Source organism: Arachis ipaensis, chromosome B1 (genome assembly GCF_059453495.1).
Source record: "Arachis ipaensis isolate K30076 ecotype BB chromosome B1, ASM5945349v1, whole genome shotgun sequence".
Taxonomy (NCBI): Eukaryota; Viridiplantae; Streptophyta; class Magnoliopsida; order Fabales; family Fabaceae; genus Arachis; species Arachis ipaensis.
Window position 1 is genome coordinate 120,605,986 of NC_142436.1, and position 20,195 is coordinate 120,626,180.

General features: G+C 39.7%; 1 protein-coding gene, 1 non-coding gene and 1 pseudogene across 2 annotated transcripts; all 3 read right to left on the minus strand.

Annotated features, from left to right (window-relative positions):
- Nucleotides 1–618: 618 nt before the first annotated feature.
- LOC148578148 (small nucleolar RNA R71) lies at nt 619–726 on the minus strand. The gene has a single exon (XR_015902924.1). It is a non-coding gene; the product is annotated as a small nucleolar RNA R71 (small nucleolar RNA).
- A 7,526-nt stretch (nt 727–8,252) lies between these two features.
- LOC148578149 (uncharacterized) lies at nt 8,253–8,669 on the minus strand. Its single transcript, XM_088502977.1, has one exon. The coding sequence runs from the start codon at nt 8,667–8,669 to the stop codon at nt 8,253–8,255; it is 417 nt and encodes a 138-aa protein (XP_088359103.1).
- A 6,268-nt stretch (nt 8,670–14,937) lies between these two features.
- LOC148578150 (secreted RxLR effector protein 161 pseudogene) lies at nt 14,938–15,463 on the minus strand (annotated as a pseudogene).
- Nucleotides 15,464–20,195: the final 4,732 nt, after the last annotated feature.

The window sequence follows — 20,195 nt, forward strand, 5'->3', positions numbered from 1 at the left end:
TTCCTCTGACACCTCAAGGAATCTCTATATTGTGACATAGAGGATTCTCTACTTTCTTGTTCTCTTCTCTTTCATATGAGCAGGAACAAAGATAAAGGCATACTTGTTCAAGCTGATCCTGAACCTGAAAGGACCTTGAAGAGAAAGCTAAGAGAAGTTAAAGAACAATTCTCTTTAGAGAACCTAACAGAACTCTTCAAAGAAGAAGAAACCATGGCAGCCGAGAACAACAACAATGCCAACAATGTAAGGAATGTGCTTGGTGACTTTACTGCACCTACTCCTGATTTCTATGGAAGAAGCATCTCTATCCCTGCCATTGGAGCAAACAACTTTAAGCTTAAGCCTCAATTAGTTTCTCTAATGCAACAGAATTGCAAGTTTCATAGACTTCCATTGGAAGATCCTCATCAGTTCTTAGCTAAGTTCTTGCAAATCTGTGACACTGTCAAGACCAATGGGGTTGACCCTGAAGTCTACAGACTCATGCTCTTTCCTTTTGCTGTAAGAGACAGAGCTAGAACATGGTTGGATTCACAACCTAAGAAAATCCTGAACTCTTGGGAAAAGCTAGTCAATCCTTTCTTGGCAAAGTTCTTTCCACCTCAAAAATTGAGCAAGCTTAGAGTGGAAGTCCAAACCTTTAGACAGAAGGATGGAGAATCCCTCTATGAAGCTTAGGAGAGATACAAGCAATTGATCAGAAGGTGCCCTTCTGACATGCTTTCAGAATGGAGCATCATAGGAATCTTCTATGATGGTCTGTCTGAACTATCCAAGATGTCATTGGATAGCTCTGCTGGAGGATCTCTTCATCTGAAGAAGATGCCTGCAGAAGCTCAAGAACTTATTGAAATGGTTGCAAATAACCAATTCATGTACACCTCTGAAAGGAATCCTGTGAATAATGGGACAACTCAGAAGAAAAGAGTCCTTGAGATTGATACTCTGAATGCCATATTGGCTCAGAATAAAATATTGACCCAACAAGTCAATATGATTTCTCAGAGTCTGTCTGAAATGCAAGCAGCAACATGCAGTACTAAGGAAGCTTCCTCTGAAGAAGAAGCTTATGATCCTGAGAACCCAGCAATGAAAGAGGTGAATTACATGGGAGAACCCTATGGAAACACCTATAATCCTTCATGGAGAAATCATCCAAATCTCTCATGGAAGGATCAACAGAGACCTCAACAAGGTTTCAACAACAATAATGGTGGAAGAAATAGGTTTAGCAATGGCAAGCCTTTTTCTTCATCTTCTCAGCAACAAACAGAGAACTCTAAGCAGAGCCACTCTGACTTAGCAACCATTGTCTCTGATTTAATCAAAACCACTCAAAGTTTCATGAATGAAACAAGGTCCTCCATTAGAAATTTGGAGGCGCAATTGGGTCAGCTGAGTAAGAAAATTACTGAACTCCTTCCTAGCACTCTCCCAAGCAATACAAAAGAGAATCCAAAGAGAGAGTGCAAGGCCATAAACATGTCTCACATGGCCGAACATGGAGAGGAGGAAGAGGCAGTGATTCTCACTGAGGAAGACCTCAATGGACGCCCACTGACCTCCATGGAGTTCCCTAATGATGAACCATGGGAATCTGAGGCTCACACTGAGACCATAGAGATTCCATTAAATTTACTTTTGCCATTCATGAGCTCTGATGAGTATTCTTCCTCTGAAGAGGATGAAGATGTTACTGAAGAGCAAGTTGCTAAGTACCTTGGAGCAATCATGAAGCTAAATTCCAAGTTATTTGGTAATGAGACTTGGGAGAATGAACCTCCATTGCTCATCAAAGAACTGGATGACTTGACTAGGCAGAGATTACCTCAAAAGAGACAGGACCCTGGAAAGTTCTCAATCCCTTGTACCATAGGCACCATGACCTTTGAGAAGGCTCTATGTGACCTAGGGTCAAGCATAAACCTTATGCCTCTCTCTGTAATGGAGAAGCTAGGGATTATTGAGGTACAAGCTGCAAGAATCTCACTGGAGATGGCAGACAATTCAAAGAAACAAGCTTATGGACTTGTAGAGGATGTCTTGGTAAAGGTTGAAGACTATTACATCCCTGCTGATTTCATAGTCCTAGAGACTGGGAAGTGTATGGATGAATCCATCATCCTTGGCAGACCCTTCCTAGCCACAGCAAAAGCTGTGATTGATGTTGACAGAGGAGAATTGATCATTCAAGTGAATGGAGACTCCCTTGTGTTTAAAACTCAAGGATATCCCTCTGTCACCATGGAGAGGAAGCACGAAGAGCTTCTCTCAATACAGAGTCAAACAGAGCCCCCACAGTCAAACTCTAAGTTTGGTGTTGGGAGGCCACAACCAAACTCTAAGTTTGGTGTTGAACCCCCACATTCAAACTCTAAGTTTGTTGTTGGGAGGTTCCAACATTGCTCTGAACATCTGTGAGGCTCCATGAGAGCCACTGTCAAGCTATTGCCATTAAAGAAGCGCTTGTTGGGAGGCAACCTAATTTTTTTATCTACGTTAAATTTCTATTTTCTTTTGTTATTTTATGTTTTCTATAGGTTGATGATCATGTGAAGTCACAAAAACAATTCAAAAAGCAAAAAACAAAGTGAAAAATAGAATGAAAAATAGAACACCCTGGAGGAGACAGTTACTACCGTTTAAACGCCAGTAAAGGTAGCAGAATGGGCGTTAAACGCCCAGTCTGGCACCATTCTGGGCGTTTAACGCCAGAAAAGGGCACCAGACTGGCGTTTAACGCCAGAAAGGCAAGAAGCTGGCGTTAAACGCCAGAAATGGGCAGCAGCCTGGCGTTTAACGCCAGGATTGGCAGCAAGGGGCGTTTTGCACGCCACTTGGTGCAGGGATGAGATATCCATGACACCTCAGGATCTGTGGACCCCACAGGATCCCCACCTACCCCACCACTCTCTCTCTTCTTCACCCATTCACCAATCACCTCAATACCTCTTCCCCAAAAATCCCTCACCTATCAAATCCTACCATTCTCTTCACCACTCACATCCATCCTTCATAAAACCCCACCTACCTCACCATTCAAATTCAAACCACTTTCCCACCCAAACTCACCCTCTATAGCCGAACCACTCTCCCCCCTCTCACCTCTATATAAACCCATCTTCACTCCTTTATTTTCACACAACCTAAACACCACTTCTCCCCCTTGGCCAAAACACAAAGCCCACTCCATCTCCTCTATTTCTTCTTCTTCTACTCTCTTCTTTCTTCTTTTGCTCGAGGACGAGCAACCTTCTAAGTTTGGTGTGGTAAAAGCTAAAACTTTTTGTTTTTCCATAACCATTTATGGCACCAAAGGCCGGAGAAACCTCTAGAAAGAGGAAAGGGAAGGCAAAAGCTTCCACCTCCGAGTCATGGGAGATGGAGAGATTCCTCTCAAGGGTGCATCAAGACCACTTTTATGAAGTTGTGGACAAGAAGAAAGTGATCCCCGAGGTCCCTTTCAAACTCAAAAAGAATGAGTATCCGGAGATCTGACATGAGATCCGAAGAAGAGGTTGGAAAGTTCTCACCAACCCCATTCAACAAGTCTGGATCTTAATGGTTCAAGAGTTCTATGCCAATGCATGGATCACCAAGAACCATGATCAAAGTGTGAACCTGGACCCCAAGAATTGGCTTACAATGGTCCGAGGGAAATACTTGGATTTTAGTCCGGAAAATGTAAGGTTGGCATTCAACTTGCCCATAATGCAAGGAGATGCACACCCCTACACTAGAAGGGTCAACTTTGATCAAAGGTTGAACCAAGTCCTCATGGACATATGTGAAGAGGGCGCTCAATGGAAGAGAGATTCAAAAGGGAAGCCGGTTCAACTAAGAAGGCATGACCTCAAGCCCGTGGCTAGGGGATGGTTGGAGTTCATCCAACGCTCAATTATTCCCACTAGCAACCGGTCCGAAGCTACTATAGACCGGGCTATCATGATATATAGCATCATGATTGGAGAGAAAGTGGAAGTTCATGAGGATATATCCCAAGAACTCTACAAGGTGGCGGACAAGTCCTCTCCTTTGGCAAGGTTAGCCTTCCCTCATCTCATTTGTCACCTTTGCAATTCGGTTGGAATTGACATAAAGGGAGACATTCTCATTGATGAGGACAAACCCATCACTAAGAAAAGGATGGAGAAAACAAGAGAACCTCATCAAGAGCATGAGGAAATTCCTCATCATGAAATCCATGAGATGCCTCAAGGGGTGCATCTTCCTCCACAAAACTATTGGGAGCAAATCAACAACTCCCTAGGAGAATTAAGTTCCAACATGGGACAACTAAGGGTGGAGCACCAAGAGCATTCCATCCTCCTCCCTGAAATTAGAGAAGACCAAAGAACCATGAGAGAGGAGCAACAAAGGCAAGGAAGAGACATTGAGGAGCTCAAGCACTCCATAAGATCTTCAAGAGGAAGAACAAGCCGCCATCATTAAGGTGGACCCGTTCTTTAATTTTCTTGTTCTTTATTTTCCTGTTTTTCGAATTTTTATGCTTATGTTATTTATGTTTGTGTCTTTATTACATGATCATTAGTGTCCTAGTGTCTATGCCTTAAAGCTATGAAAATGAATCCATCACCTTTCTTAAATGAAAAATGTTTTTAATTGAAAAAGAAAAAGAAGTGCATGAATTTCAAATTTTAAAACAGTTTAATTATTTTGATGTGGTGGCAATACTATTGTTTTTCTGAATGAATGCTTGAACAGTGCATATTTTTGAATTTGATTGTTTATGAATGTTAAAATTATTGGCTCCTGAAAGAATGAAAGGAAAAGGAGAAATGTTATCTGATGATCTGAAAAATCATAAAATTGATTCTTGAAGCAAGAAAAAGCAGTGAAAAGCTTGCAAAAAAAAAAGAAAGAAAAAGAAAAGCAAGCAAAAAAAGCCAATACCCCTTTAAACCAAAAGGCAAGGGTGATAAAAAGAATCCAAGGCTTTGAGCATCAGTGGATAGGAGGGCCCATAGGAATAAAATCCTGGCCTAAGCGGCTAAACCAAGCTGTCCCTAACCATGTGCTTGTGGCGTGAAGGTGTCAAGTGAAAACTTGAGACTGAGCGGTTAAAGTCGAGGTCCAAAGCAAAAAGAAAAGTGTGCTTAAGAACCCTGGACACCTCTAATTGGGGACTCTAGCAAAGCTGAGTCACAATCTGAAAAGGTTCACCCAGTTATGTGTCTGTGGCATTTATGTATCCGGTGGTAATACTGGAAAACAAAGTGCTTAGGGCCACGGCCAAGACACATAAAGTAGCTGTGTTCAAGAATCAACATACTTAACTAGGAGAATCAATAACACTATCTGGATTCTGAGTTCCTATAGATGCCAATCATTCTGAACTTCAAGGGATAAAGTGAGATGCCAAAACAGTTCAGAAGCAAAAAGCTAAAAGCCCCGCCCATCTAATTAATACTGATCTTCATAGATATTTTTGGAATTCATTGTATATTCTCTTCTTTTTATCCTATTTGATTTTCAGTTGCCTGGGGACAAGCAACAATTTAAGTTTGGTGTTGTGATGAGCGGATAATTTATACGCTTTTTGGCATTATTTTTAGTATGTTTTTAGTATTTTTTTGTTAGTTTTTATTATGTTTTTATTAGTTTTTAAATAAAAATGACTCTTCTAGACTTTACTATGAGTTCATATGTTTTTCTATGATTTTAGGTATTTTCTGGCTGAAATTGAGGGACCTGAGCAAAAATCTGATTCAGAGGCTGAAAAAGGACTGCAGATGCTGTTGGATTCTGACCTCCCTGCACTCAAAGTAGATTTTCTGGAGCTACAAAAACCCAATTGGCGCGCTTTCAATTGCGTTGGAAAGTAGACATCTTGGGCTTTCCATCAATGTATAATAGTCCATACTTTTCCCAAGATATGATGGCCCAAACAGGCGTTCCAAGACAGCTCAAGAATTCTGGCGTTTAACTCCAAAACTGGCACAAAAGCTGGAGTTAAACGCCCAAATTGGCATAAAAGCTGGCGTTTAACTCCAAAAAAAGTCTCTACACAAAAATGCTTCAATGCTCAGCCCAAGCACACACCAAGTGGGCTCAGAAGAAGATTTCTGCATTAATTACTGATTTCTGCAACCCTAGGCTACTAGTTCTCTATAAATAGCACCTTTTGCTATTACACTTTATACACTTTTCAGATCTTTACTCATACTTTCATAGTTCTTTTCATGTTTGGGAGGCTGGCCTCACGGCCATGCCTGACCCTTGTTCTTATGTATTCTCAACGGTGGAGTTTCTACACACCATAGATTAAGGTGTGGAGCTCTGCTGTTCTTCATGAATTAATACAAAGTACTATTGTTTTTCTATTCAACTCAAGTCTATTTCTTCTCCAAGATATTCATTCATTCTTCAACTTGATGAATGTGATGATCCGTGACACTCATCATCATTCTCACCTATGAACATGTGCCTAACAACCACTTCTGTTCTACTTGCAATGGCTTGAATACGTATCTCTTGGGTTTCTAATCTAAGATTGGAACCTTCGTGGTATAGGCTAGAATTAATGGCAGCCATTCCTGAGATCCGGAACGTCTAAACCTTGTCTGTGGTATTCTGAGTAGGATCTGGGAAGGGATGACTGTGACGAGCTTCAAACTCGCGATTGTGGGGCGTGTGACAGACGCAAAAGGATCAATGGATCCTATTCTGACATGATCGAGAACCGACAGCTGATTAGCCGATGTTGTGACAGAGCATCAGGACCATTTTCACTGAGAGGATGGGATGTAGCCATTGACAACGGTGATGCCCAACATAAAGCTTGCCATGGAAAGGAGTATGAATGATTGGAAGAAGGCAATAGGAAAGCAGAGGTTCAAGGGGAACAAAGCATCTTCATACGCTTATCTGAAATCCACCAATGAATTACATAAGTATCTCTATCTTTATTTTATGTTTATTTTCATCACCTTAAACTCCATAACTATTTGAATCCGCCTGACTGAGATTTACAAGATGACCATAGCTTGCTTCAAGCCAACAATCTCCGTGGGATCGACCCTTACTCACGTAAGGTTTATTACTTGGACGACCCAGTGCACTTGCTGGTTAGTTGTGCGGAATTGTGACAAAGTGTGATTCACGTTTGAGAGCTCCAAGTCTTTGGTGCCATTGTTGATGATCACAATTTCGTGCACCATGTACTCTCAAACTGTAGCTCAATACTATCCGACTAAGGCTTCGCAAGAGCTTATGTAGAATAAGGGGTCATACTCTTGTTCCACCCCAGATTCATAAAGATAAAGAACGAAAATACATCATATAGAATCAAACATGTATTAAAGTAGAAAAGTAATGATATTAATCCATAGTAATGAGCAGAGCTCCTATCCTTAACTCAGGAGGTTAGTTGCTCATGCTTTAAGAAGGTGCAATATAATGTGTATGTGCTTCTCCCCTCTTGGGAGCCATAACCGTCAGGAGAAAGGAAGTCACTTATTTATAATAAAAACTCTAAGACTAAACATAAAAGATATTATTTTTAATTAAAAATTACAAAAAGAAAATAGAACAAGCTAAGAAGTGCTAAAATCCACTTTGGGCCCGCTTTGGTCATGTGCTTCGTATGCCTGGCGTTCAACTTGGGCTTCTGGGCGTTGAACGCCCATTAGGGGGTGAGCGTGTTGTTTCCTTGCTCCCTGGGTGGCATTGAACTCTAGTTTTGGGTGTTCAACACTGGGCTTGCTCCTCTTTGGGCGTTGAACTCCAGTCTTGGGCATTCAACTTGGAGGCTGGTCCTTCTTGGGCGTTGAACTCCAGAGGTGGGCGTTCAATGCCCATTTTGGGGAGTGATTCCAAAAGAAATGTATAGACTATTTATATTTCTAGAAAGCTCTGGAAGTTAGCTTTCCAACGCCGTTGAGAGCGCGTCAATTGGACCTTTGTAGCTCAAGATATGCTCGTTGGAATGCACGGAGGTTAGGATTTGACAACATCTGCTATCCTTTCTTTGCCTTTGAATCAGACTTTGCTAAAACTTGCCATTTTCACCCAAAAATCACCTGAAATCATAATAAAAACACAAAAACTCAAAGTAGCATCCAAAAGGTGAATTTTGCACTAAAACCTACTAAAACTTTATAAAATGTAGCTAAAAATACTAAGAAAATGATACTAAAATGGGTATAAAATATCCACTCATCATTCTCCCCTCGGGCATTTGATTCTCGGGCTATATGTCGAACTTTTCCTTCAAAAAACTGTGTCAGTTATTCTTGGGCTTCATCCAAGTACTTCTTCATAGTAGGGTCTTTGGCTTGATAAGTGTCGTTGGTTTGCAAAGTTATTACTTGCGAATCACTTAACACTACAAATTTCTTAGCCCTCACTTGTTTAGCCAGTTTTAAGCCAGCGAGTAATGCCTCATATTCTTCTTGGTTATTGGAAGCAAGGAACTCGAATCTTAAGGAGAGATCTATCCGGGTTCCTTCGTCGCTTTCTAAAATGACACCTGCCCCACTTCCGGCTTTGTTTGATGACCCATCTATGTATAAGCTCCATGTAGTTAGGTCTCCTGGCCTTTCCGTGTACTCAGCGACAAAGTCAGCAAGGTATTGTGACTTAATTACTGTTTGAGCTTCATACTTTAGGTCAAACCCGGACAGTTTCATGACCCATTGTAGCATCCGTCCTGCCAAGTCCGACTTTTCTAAAATGTGCTTCATTGGCTAATTAGTACGAACTTTGATAGTGTGAGCCTGAAAGTAAGGTCAGAGTCTTCAAGATGTGAGGATAAGGGCATAAGCAAACTTTTCTATCTTTTGATAGTTCAATTCTGTCCCTTGTAGGGCTTTGCTGACAAAATAGATAGGTTGCTTCCCCTGTTCATTTTCTCGGATCAGGACTGAAGCTATAGCTCGGCTTCCTACTGCCATGTATAGCATGAGTTCTTCCCCTTTGATAGGTCGGGTAAGTATTGGGGCTGCCCAGAAATGCTTTGAAGTCCTAAAAGGTTCGTTCGTATTTTGGGGGTCCACTCGAATTGCTTCCCTTTTCTTAGGATTGAATATAAGGGAAGTGATTTCAGAGCTGATCCGGCTAGGAATCTGGAGAGGGCTGCTAACCTTCCATTTAATTGTTGAACCTCTTTGACACAAGTCGTGCTCTTCATATTGAGTATAGCCTGGCACTTGTCTGGGTTGGCTTCTATACCTCTTTGGGTTACCATGAACCCTAAGAACTTTCCAGCTTCTACGACAAAGGTGCATTTTGAGGGGTTTAACCTCATTTCATGCTTTCTTATTATGGAGAACACCTCGGAGAGATCGGACAACAAGGTTGTATTTTCTTTGATTTTGATGAGCATGTCATCTACGTACATGTCCATTAGTTTTCCCAAGTGAGAGGAAAAAACTTTGTTCATTAGAAGTTGGTATGTAGCTCCTGTGTTCTTTAATCCAAAAGGCATTACTATGTAGCAATAGTTAGCTTTTGGAGTTATGAATAAGGTCTTCTCTTGATCTTGCTTGTACATCGAGATTTGGTTGTACCCCAAGTAGGCGTCCATAAAAGATAGGTATCGATATCCTGATGCTGAGTCGACTAGGGCGTTGATGCTTAGGAGAGAATAAGGATCTTTGGAACAAGCTTTATTGAGGTTGGTGTAATCGACACACATTCTCCACTTTCCATTTTGTTTCTTTACCAAAATCACGTTAGCTAGCCATAATAGGTATTTTACTTCCCTTATGAATCCTGCCTCTAACAAGGCTTGCACTTGTTCCTCCATGACCTGTGTCCTTTCTGGTCCAAGCTTCCGACGCTTTTGTTGAACAGGTTGGGAGCCCGGATACACTGCGAGTTTATGGGACATTAGGTCGGGATCTATGCCAAGCGTATTGGAGGCCTTCCAGGCGAAGAGGTCGGAGTTTTTTCTCAGTAGTGCGACGATCTGTTCCTTTAGACTTTCCTCCAGGTTAGCTCCGACATTCGTTGTTTTGTTGGGGTAATCTCCGATTTGTACTTCCTCTACCTTGCCCCCAGGTTGGAGGCGTAATTTTTCTCGAGTTCGGACTCCACCCAGTTCAATCGTATTGACCTCTTTGCTCCCAGGACTGCCTTTTAAAGTAAGGCTTTCATTGTAGTATTTTCATGCTAACTTAATCTCCCTTAATAGTGGCAATCCCTTCCACTATAGAGAACTTCATACAGAGGTAAGGTGTTGAGACGACAGCCGCAAGTCAGTTCAAGGTCATCCAACCTATTAAGGCATTGTACGCCGAATTTACATCAACCACTATGTAATCAATACTTAGCATTTTCGACCTTACACCCTTTCCAAAAGTGGTGTATAAGAAGATGTACCCCAGCGGTCAGATTGGCATGTCCCCCAGTCCGAATAGGTTGTCTGGGTAGGCCTTTAAGTCCTTTTCTTCCAACCTGAGCTTGTCGAAAGTGGGTTTGAATAGGATGTCCGTCGATCTTCCCTGATCTATCAGAGTCCTATGGAGGTGGGCGTTTGCAAGGATTATTGTTATCACCACGGGATCGTCATGTCCAGATGTTATCCCTTGGGCGTCTTCTTTAGTGAACAAGATGGTAGGTAAGTCGGGTATTCTAGTTTCCTTCTCGACTTAGTAGACCTCTTTTAGATTCTTTTTCCGTGATGATTTTGACATTCCTCCTCCTAAAAACCCCCCATTGATCATATGTATGTGTCATTCTGGGGGTATGAGGTGGACGCTCTTGTCGTCCTTCCTCTTCATCCCTCCTTCTCTTTCTCGGGTTGCCCGATCTGTCTACCAGGTATCCATCTAGTTGGCCTTCGCTGACCAACTTTTCTATGACATTCTTCAAATCGTAGCATTCGTTGGTGGAATTTCCATAGAGCTTATGTTACTCACAGTGTTCAATCCAACTTCCTGCCTTCTTGTGTTTAATTGGGCGATGAGGTGGGAGCTTCTCTGTGTGATATATCTCTCTGTAAACATCTACTTGAGAAACTCTTAGAGGGGTGTAGTTGTGATACTTTCGGGGCTTTTCTGAGTTTTTGTCTTCTTTGTTTTTGGATTCTTTTTCTTTTTCCCCAGTTGGATAGGGCAGGCTAGGTCGTGGAAAAGGTTCCCTTAGTTAGAAATTCTCTTCCATGTTAATGCATTTCTCTGCCCTTTCTTGGACTTCATTCAGAGAAGATGGATGTCGTTTAGATATTGACTGGGAAAATGGCCCTTCTCTAAGGCCATTGACCAATCCCATGATTACAGCTTCAGTAGGAAGATTCTGAATCTCCAAACATGCCTTGTTGAACCTTTCCATGTAGACTCGAACAGTTTTCTTGACCTCTTGCTTGACTCCTAGCAGGCTCGGGGCGTGCTTTGTTTTATCCTTCTGGATGGAGAATCTGGTTAGAAACTTCCTTACCAAGTCGTCAAAGGTAGTTACCAACCTGGGAGACAAGTTATCAAACCACTTCATTGCCACTTTGCTCAGGGTTGTTGGGAAGGCTTGGCAATGGGTAGCGTCAGAGGTGTCAGCCAGGTACATCCTGGTTTTGAAGATGCTGAGATGGTGCCTTGGGTCGATCGTCCCGTCATAGAGATTCATGTCGGGTGTTTTGAAGTTTCTGGAAACTTTAGCTCGCATGATCTCTTATATGAACGGGTCTTCCTCACCTAAGGAGCTGTCTTCCCAATCTGTTCGGTTACTTCAATTGCGAAGGTCGGCTTCTAACTTCATGAGCTTTTCTTCTAGCTCCTTTCGTCGTCTTACCTCTCTCCGCAGCTCTCGTTCCATTTCTCGTTGTCGCTCAGCCTCATACTCCAGCTGTTCTCACCGGCCATGAAATAGGCCCAGTATCTCGGCCATTTGTGGGGACTCTTCCTCTTCACGGTGACGAATTTTCGAATGAATCCGCCTTGGCTGGGGGTTTGCTGATGGCCCTTCCCCATTAGGACCATGCATCTAGTGTAGTGAAGGTAGTATAATGGCGTTGCCCTCTGGTTGGGGCTCAGCTTCAGATTCAGATGCCGTGTGACCGTCTTCATACTGGTGGTCTACCATTATCAGAAGGTGAATTCCAAGTCCTTGGCAACGGTGCCAATATTCTGAGGGTTACCTGAAACATTGATTTTGGCCTGAACGTGAGGTCCAAACTCCTTTGGATGGAAGCATCTGACTTGTTAGTGCCGAGGTGCCGCCTGTCCGAATTCTTCGTGAGAAGGTGGGGGGTGGTACCTGCAAGAGACTCCGATGCTTAAGTTAGCAAGGGCTTTAGGCAGGTTTTTAGTAGATTAGAACATGTGTTATACCTGAGGGGTGTCAGTGTATTTATAGTAGAGTAGATAACTATCTTTGTTAGAGTAGTTCTATTTTTATTAATAAATAACCATTTCCTTTATCTTGGGAGTTTGTTAGGATCTATCTTTCAGAGAAGATAGAGATAGTTGGAGAGATTCGAGGAGGCCGTTACTTACTTAGATAAGCATAAACTACTTCTTTTTATCATAGCCACTAAAATAGCCACTAAAATACCAGATTCTACGATACATATTTCTTTTTATCTTTTCTATTTATTTCATATAATTAAAGTGATGAATATCATTATATATATCATATCAAGCTATTAACCTTTAATTTGTTGTTTCTTGCAGTGCAATATATACTTCCTCACAATCTAATTATATTTTTTTATTATGATAATTTAAGAATTTCGCATCATTCTCAGTTATCAGTTATGAATTTCACTATTGCTCTTTCTTTTCTTAAAAGAGTGTGTCTTTTAAATAATCATTAAAGGGATTATTTTTAAATGTATATCTATGATTTGGAACACATAATATGTAACTATGTGTATATAATATATTTTTACTGAATGCGACTCAAAATTTAAAGCTTTAAAAAATAACAAAAAAACACGATATGCAATGTAGACACCATTTTACACACATACTAGTATACACAAGACTCGAGTAATACACAACTAGAAAAAACAAATAGTTAAAGCATATCAAGTATACAACCTAATTTAGGAATTTACAATTTATCAATCGCACCAAATAAACAAACTCATTCATTCACAATTCTTTTTCTAAATTATCTTTTTACTCATTTTTACTGGTTTTTCTTTCTTCTCAATATATACTACTGGAGGATTACAAGTGTTCATAACACGCAGCGAAAGTAATAAAGTAATTCTATTGATCTATTTTGTGCTTAAAATATTTGTTGAAATAAGATGGGTTAGATGCCAATACCTGAGTACCCTAGTGAAAGAAAACTTTCTCCTTCGATAGTACGAAGGTACTATACGTATCTACACCGAGATTGATCCTTGTTGTCAACTCTTTGACTAATGGATTTAACTAAGAAATTTCTTGCAACTCCTTGCACCAGCAATTCTTCACTAAGAATTGGAATATTTGTGTATGTGGAGGTAAAAGAAAAACTTGTGTGTTCTTTCTTTTATCATATACACATATATATAGTATGAGATTGATGACTGATTTGTGAATCAAATTACAACTTAATTTGAAACAGAATCAGTTGGGATCTTATCCATATTTAAAACTCATCATAGAATAAATAATTAATTATTTAATATTCTCAATTATCATATTATTATATTTATGGTGCTAGCAAAGAATATAATAATATTCTATTTGAATTAATATAATTATTTATTTGATCTAATCAAAATAATAATTAAATGATTATTTACCAAGGATTAGAACACTCGTTAGTGTGTGACCCCATAGGTTCAATACTAAGCGGGTAGTAAATTAGTCATACTAAATTTACTAATCAAGGTTGGCGTCTAGCAACGCTCCTTGACGACCCGATAGTATGAAGTAATAATATTTTTACTAAGAACTCAAGATGAACAAAAAATACAACTCCTTCCATCTTTTCAACTCTTGGCTACCTTTTAGAGTACAGTTTGATTGTCAAACTCTAACTTGTTACCATTATTATAATGAATTATGAATGACTTAAGAAACCCATTTCTTAATTCATTCAAACCCCTTGGCCAAGGCATTGTTTATTTCATTCATTATAATCGTAGAGCTCAAACTCATTACCATAGTTGATGCATTCCATTTTGACTAATCATTAATTCTACAAGTATTTAAATCATACCCAATGTCCATTCAACTAATACCCGTAGGGTGTTAAGTGTCCGGAATCAAAGTATAACAAATACATTGTCAATTACTATGATAGTCGCAGGTCAAAGGAAAATTCTAATATTATGTTCATCATAAGAAATATCCTATTGACAAATATACGGTAACTATAACCATTAAGAATTCTTAGAGTGAGTCAGTTCAATGGTTATATCTCTATATATACCATTTAAATATATAATTTAATAAATGAGATCTATTAATCTTCATCCAATGAAGACTATTATATATATATATATATATATATATATATATATATATATATATATATATATATATATATATATTAATCTATCCGAATCACTAATGTCCCATTTTTAGTGATTCTACGATTAAGAACAATTTAAATTAAAAGTACTCAAAAAACGTATATCTCATTATTACGATCCCTATCGTAATTATTCGTTTCTAATTTTAATTAAGGACACTATCATAAATTATAAAAGTTTATTCTTATAAAAAGGAATAATAATAATAATAATAATTCACGATAGTATTTTGTTGGACATACACACTTATCTCCAATAATCTCCCACTTGCACTAGAGCCAATGACAGATTGGATCTAGGGCATACATGTATTTCCAACAAAATCTCCCACTTGGACTAGAGCCAATCAGTCATATATTTCAATCCCAATTCCCACATGTGCTTATCAAACTCTTTTGATCCAAGTGCCTTAGTGAATGGGTCTGCTGCATTATCCTTCCCAGCAACCTTTTGAATTTCAATGTCTTCACGTTCAACGATCTCTTTTATCAAATGATACCTTCTCAAGATATGCTTAGATTTTTTATGTGATCTTGTCGCTTTTGCTTGTGCAATGGCTCCATTATTGTCGCACAGTAATGGAAGTGGTTCTTTAATTGAAGGCACCACACCAAGCTCGTTTATGAACTTCTTCATCCACACAGCTTCTTTAGCAGCCTCACTTGCTGCTATGTACTCAGCTTCAATTGTTGAATCAGCTACAGTAGCTTGTTTGGAACTTTTCCAACTTACTGCACCACCGTTTAAGGTGAAAACATAACCTGAAGTAGATTTGCTATCATCTTTGTCTGAGGCAAAACTTGCGTCAATGAACCCTTTTGGTATAAGTTCAGAATCTCCATAGATAAGGAATTGGTCTTTGGTTCTTCTTAAATCTTTAAGAATGGATTTAACCACCTTCCAATGTTCCTTACCAGGATTTGCCTGATATCGACTGGCTACTCCTAGCGCATATGCGACATCAGGACGTGTACATGTCATGGTATACATGATAGCTCCCACTGCACTAGCATATGGTATTCTACTCATGCGTACTCTCTCTTCATAATTTTTAGGACAATCCTTTCTACTGAGAGTAATTCCAGTGCCTATTGGTAAATAGCCCTTTTTGGAGTTTTTCATGTTATACATTTTCAATATGGTATCAATGTACATAGATTGTGAGAGTCCGAGCAACCTTTTAGATCTATCTCTATAGATCTTTATTCCTAGAATATAGGCTACTTCTCCCAAATCCTTCATGGAGAATTGTTGAGATAGCCAAGTTTTGGTATTTTGTAATGTTGGTACATTATTTCCTATTAGTAATATGTCATCAACATAGAGTACTAAGAAAATGATTGTACTCCCACTAAACTTTTTGTATATGCAAGGATCCTCTTCACACCGGATAAAATCAAACTTTTCGATTGTCTTATTAAAGCAAATGTTCCAACTTCTAGAAGCTTGCTTTAGCCCATAAATGACGCGTTGCAGCTTACAAACTTTACTATGATCAGTCTGAAGTGTGAAACCTTCAGGTTGTGTCACGTACACTTCCTCTTTGAGTTCTCCATTAAGAAAAGCTATTTTCACATCCATTTGCCATATTTCATAATCATAGTATGCTGCTATAGCAAGTAGAATCCGAATAGATTTGAGCATTGCCACAGGAGAAAATGTTTCTTCATAATCTATTCCCTCCTTTTGACGGTATCCCTTGGCAACTAGACGGGCTTTATAGGTCTCTACCTTACCATCTGCTCCAATCTTTTTCTTGTAAACCCATTTGCAACCAATAGGTTTTATGTCTTTTGAGGGTTCAACCAAAGTCCAAACATTGTTGATCCTCATAGACTCTATTTCGGATTCCATGGCACTCTGCCATTTTAGACTTTCGGAACTTTGCATTGCCTCTTCATAAGTCTTAGGATCATTATCATCATAATCGATCCCATTTTCCACATCATCTTGCACCATTAGGTTTAACCTTAGTGGTGGACGATGTTCTCTTGTGGACCGTCGAAGAGGTAGTTCTTGTACCAAATTTGGAGGTTGCTGAACCGGTTCCAAAGGTAGTTCAAGGATTGGTTCATTAATCTCTCTTTGAACTACTATTAGTTCGTTATCCTCAACTCTTGAAGATGATAAATTTGGTGTTAGTTTGAGTACATCCAAAGTTGGTTGCTCAACTTGAATTTCATATTCTTGAGCTTGTACTATTTCATTGGTTTCTTGAACTTCATCAAGTTGTATTTCTTCACCTTGTCTTCCTTCAGAAAGAAATTTCTTTTCTAAAAAGGTTCCACCACTTGCCACAAACACTTTGTGATAAGAAGGGTGATAGAAATAATAACCTATTGTTTCTTTAGGGTAACCAATGAATCTACATTTATCGGACCTAACATCAAGTTTATTACTTTGCAATTTCTTAACATATGCTGGACATCCCCAAACTCTAATGTGCTTGAGATTTGGTTTTCGTCCTTTCCATATCTCATATGGTGTTGAAGAAACTGCTTTAGTGGGTACTTTATTTAGAAAATATGCTGCTGTTTCTAAAGCATAGTGATAAACCCCGATTTTGTGGTTTATCTTGTGCTTATTTTGGGAGATTTTATCAACATTTCTCACACTTATTCACAAGAAATGCATGATTTTGTGTTCACTTTTCAATATTGCTCCATGATGGAAAACATGCTTATTTTGCCTTAAAATTGCCATATTTTAATTCTCTTCTATTGCCATTCGATGCCGTGATGTATTTGTTGAGTAATTTCAGGAATTATAGGGTAGGAATGACTTAGAAGAGAGGGAGAAAGCATGTACAAAAAGGGAGGAACATGAAGAATTGAAATCTTGGGAAAAGCAGCATCGGCGCGCTCGCGCACTCCATGCGCACGCGTGGATGGGATTGGCTGGAAGCGGCGCGCAAGAATGGACGCATCCGCGCAGATCAGAAAATCTCTATCGACGCGCACGTGCACTTGGCGCACACGCGTGGATCACAAAAGCAATCGGCGCGCACGCACGCACTACGCGCACGCGTGGAAAGCTGCACGTGACCTCATTAAAGGAAATCGTGCCTAGCGATTTCTGAGGCTCATTAAGCCCAATTTCAAGTTGTTTCTGCATGGAAAAGACCCAATGATGCTAGGGAGAAAGGGGGGGGATCACTCATTTTACACTAGGACATATTTTTTAGTTAGTTTTTGGTTCTTGTGTTATTCTAGAGGGAGAAACCCTTGTTCCTCTCTAGATCTAATTTTAATTTGATCTTCCCTTGTTGATTTGTGAATTGGATCTTGTTAATTACTAGTTTTAATTGTTCAATTTGAATTCCTTGTTACAATTTTGCTTATATCTTGTGATAGTTTATGAATTCTTGTCAATTGTCATTTTATACTCATTTTATGAATGTTGTGAATCTTGACTTGTTGATGTTACATTGATGATTTCTATGTTTAGCTTTGTTGTTTGGATGATCATGTGTTGATAATTGTTAGTGGGTACTTGTAGATTTCAATTTAATTGCTATTTTGAACATGTCTTTTGTTAATGCTTACCAAGTGTTTGATGAATTATTTACTTTGATTATGGAGTAATCTTCTTTACTCTTGGCCTAGGTCAAGGAAATTGGGTAAACTTGAGTCATTGGGTCTAATGGATTTGATGATTTGGGAGCCCTAGGTGGTCAATTTGATACTCATTGACGCCAACCCACTACTAATCTAATTAGTAGGTAGGGTTGATGTGATCAAAGCCATTTGACGTACTTCAAGTCTAGGAGTAGATATCACATACTTAAGACTTTGAGAGTAGACTTAATGAGCTTGGTTCCTCATAATTGTCAAGATATAATTGTTAGACAAGGATGGTGGCCCCAATTCCCAAGCCTAGCCAAGAGTTGCTTTTATTATTCATATTTGAAATTCAATTTCCTCAACCAATTGCTTTAGTTGTAGTTACTTGTTTGGGTTATAATAGAATTAAGTAGAATGTTGTTTATTCATTGAAGTTGCTCATGTTTTGCTTAGTTAATTGAACTAGTTGTTGCATTTTAAGATTACTTGCTTGTTAAGATTCCCATTTATTTTCATGCTCATAACTCACAACCCTGGATTTCTAACCAATGTTGAAGCACATGTTTGCCCATTCCTTGTAAGATGACCCGAGGTTTGAATACTTCGGTTATTTCTATTGGGGTTGAACTTGTGACAACCAGATCCCTCTTCTAAATTTGACCCCGAGGATTGTTGTTGGTAGAGCTATACTTGCAACGCGACCTTATTGGAAAAAAATCTTTACCAATACACCCTTGGGGCTCGTGTCAAATTTTTGGCGCCGTTGCCGGGGAATGGTTGCAACATATGCCTTGATATTGGTTATGTGAATATGTTAATATTGTAGATAGTTTACTTCTTTCAATACTTAGCCATAGTTTAGATTTCTTTTACATTTGTGCTATGACTTTCAAGTTTGATGACTCGGTCTCAACCGAACTCTAGCTTAGCCAATTTTGATCCCGAGATCAAAAGAACTTTGTTACACACTCGGCAAGCTAGACGGCGGTTGAATTACACACCTAGTACTTCGGTCTCTCTTGAGGAAAATACCGAATCACTAGACGTTACCGAGAGTGACTTAGAGTCCGTTACTTCCTATTCTTCTGTTGGCACTACTAATACATCTTTGCATCCTACAGGTGAGCCACACATGGCGGAGCAACGCTCGATCACTTTGCATGAGCAAGGAGCTCCGGATATCATACTTCAACCGTTGCAAGCAAGGTATCCTAACCTTGATCCGAACTTTGAGTTGAAGAGTAGCTTGATACATCTACTTCCTAAGTATCATGGGTTGCCGGGTCAAGACCCCATCCGACATTTAAAGGATTTTCAAGTTGCTTGTTCTACGGCTCGAAGGTATGGAGCCGATGAGGTAGCTATCATAGTTTTTGCCTTCCCATTCTCTCTTGAAGCGCAAGCAAAAACATGGTTCTATTCGCTATCGGATGAGATTGTGACTAATTGGGATTTCTTGAGAAGAGAGTTTCTTGATAAATTTTTTCCATCGGAGAAGACCGACTACATCCGGAAAGAGATTTCGGGCATAATGCAAAGAGACCAAGAGAGTTTGTACGAGTATTGGTCTCGGTTTAAGAGGTTATTGGAGTCATGTCCACACCACGGAATGCCCACTAACTTTCTCATTAGCTACTTTACCGGAGGTCTTTGTACGGAGGATAGAAAATTGCTCACCGCTTCTAGTGGTAGTTCCTTTTCAAAAAACAAGACGGAGGGAGAAGCTTGGAATTTGATAAAGGATGTTGCCGAATCTACACAACACACAAGAGTGAGAAGTAATCCTCTCAAGGGTGTAGTAGAACCATCCCCTTCTGAATCAAGTCTAACCAAAGCACTTGGGGATATGACCACCATCCTTACACAAATCCAAAGGGATCAAAAGGAATACTACTCCATCAAAGCCGTCCAAGCCCCACCTCCGGTTGCTCAACTTGAAGGCCCTCCTAGAATTTGTGGTTTGTGCTCAAGCACCACACATTACACCGACCAATGCCATCAAATTCAAGAGGAACATGCCCTTGTGGTAGCCAATGTGAATTACAACAACCGTCCACCCTACCCTTCTCAAGGTCAAAATAATTACCATCAAGGTGGTAATCAACATCAAGGGTGGAGGGATAATGCACAAGGAAGCAATCAAAACTAAAGATGGAACAACTCTCCTTCTCATCACAACAACAACCAATCTTCATTCC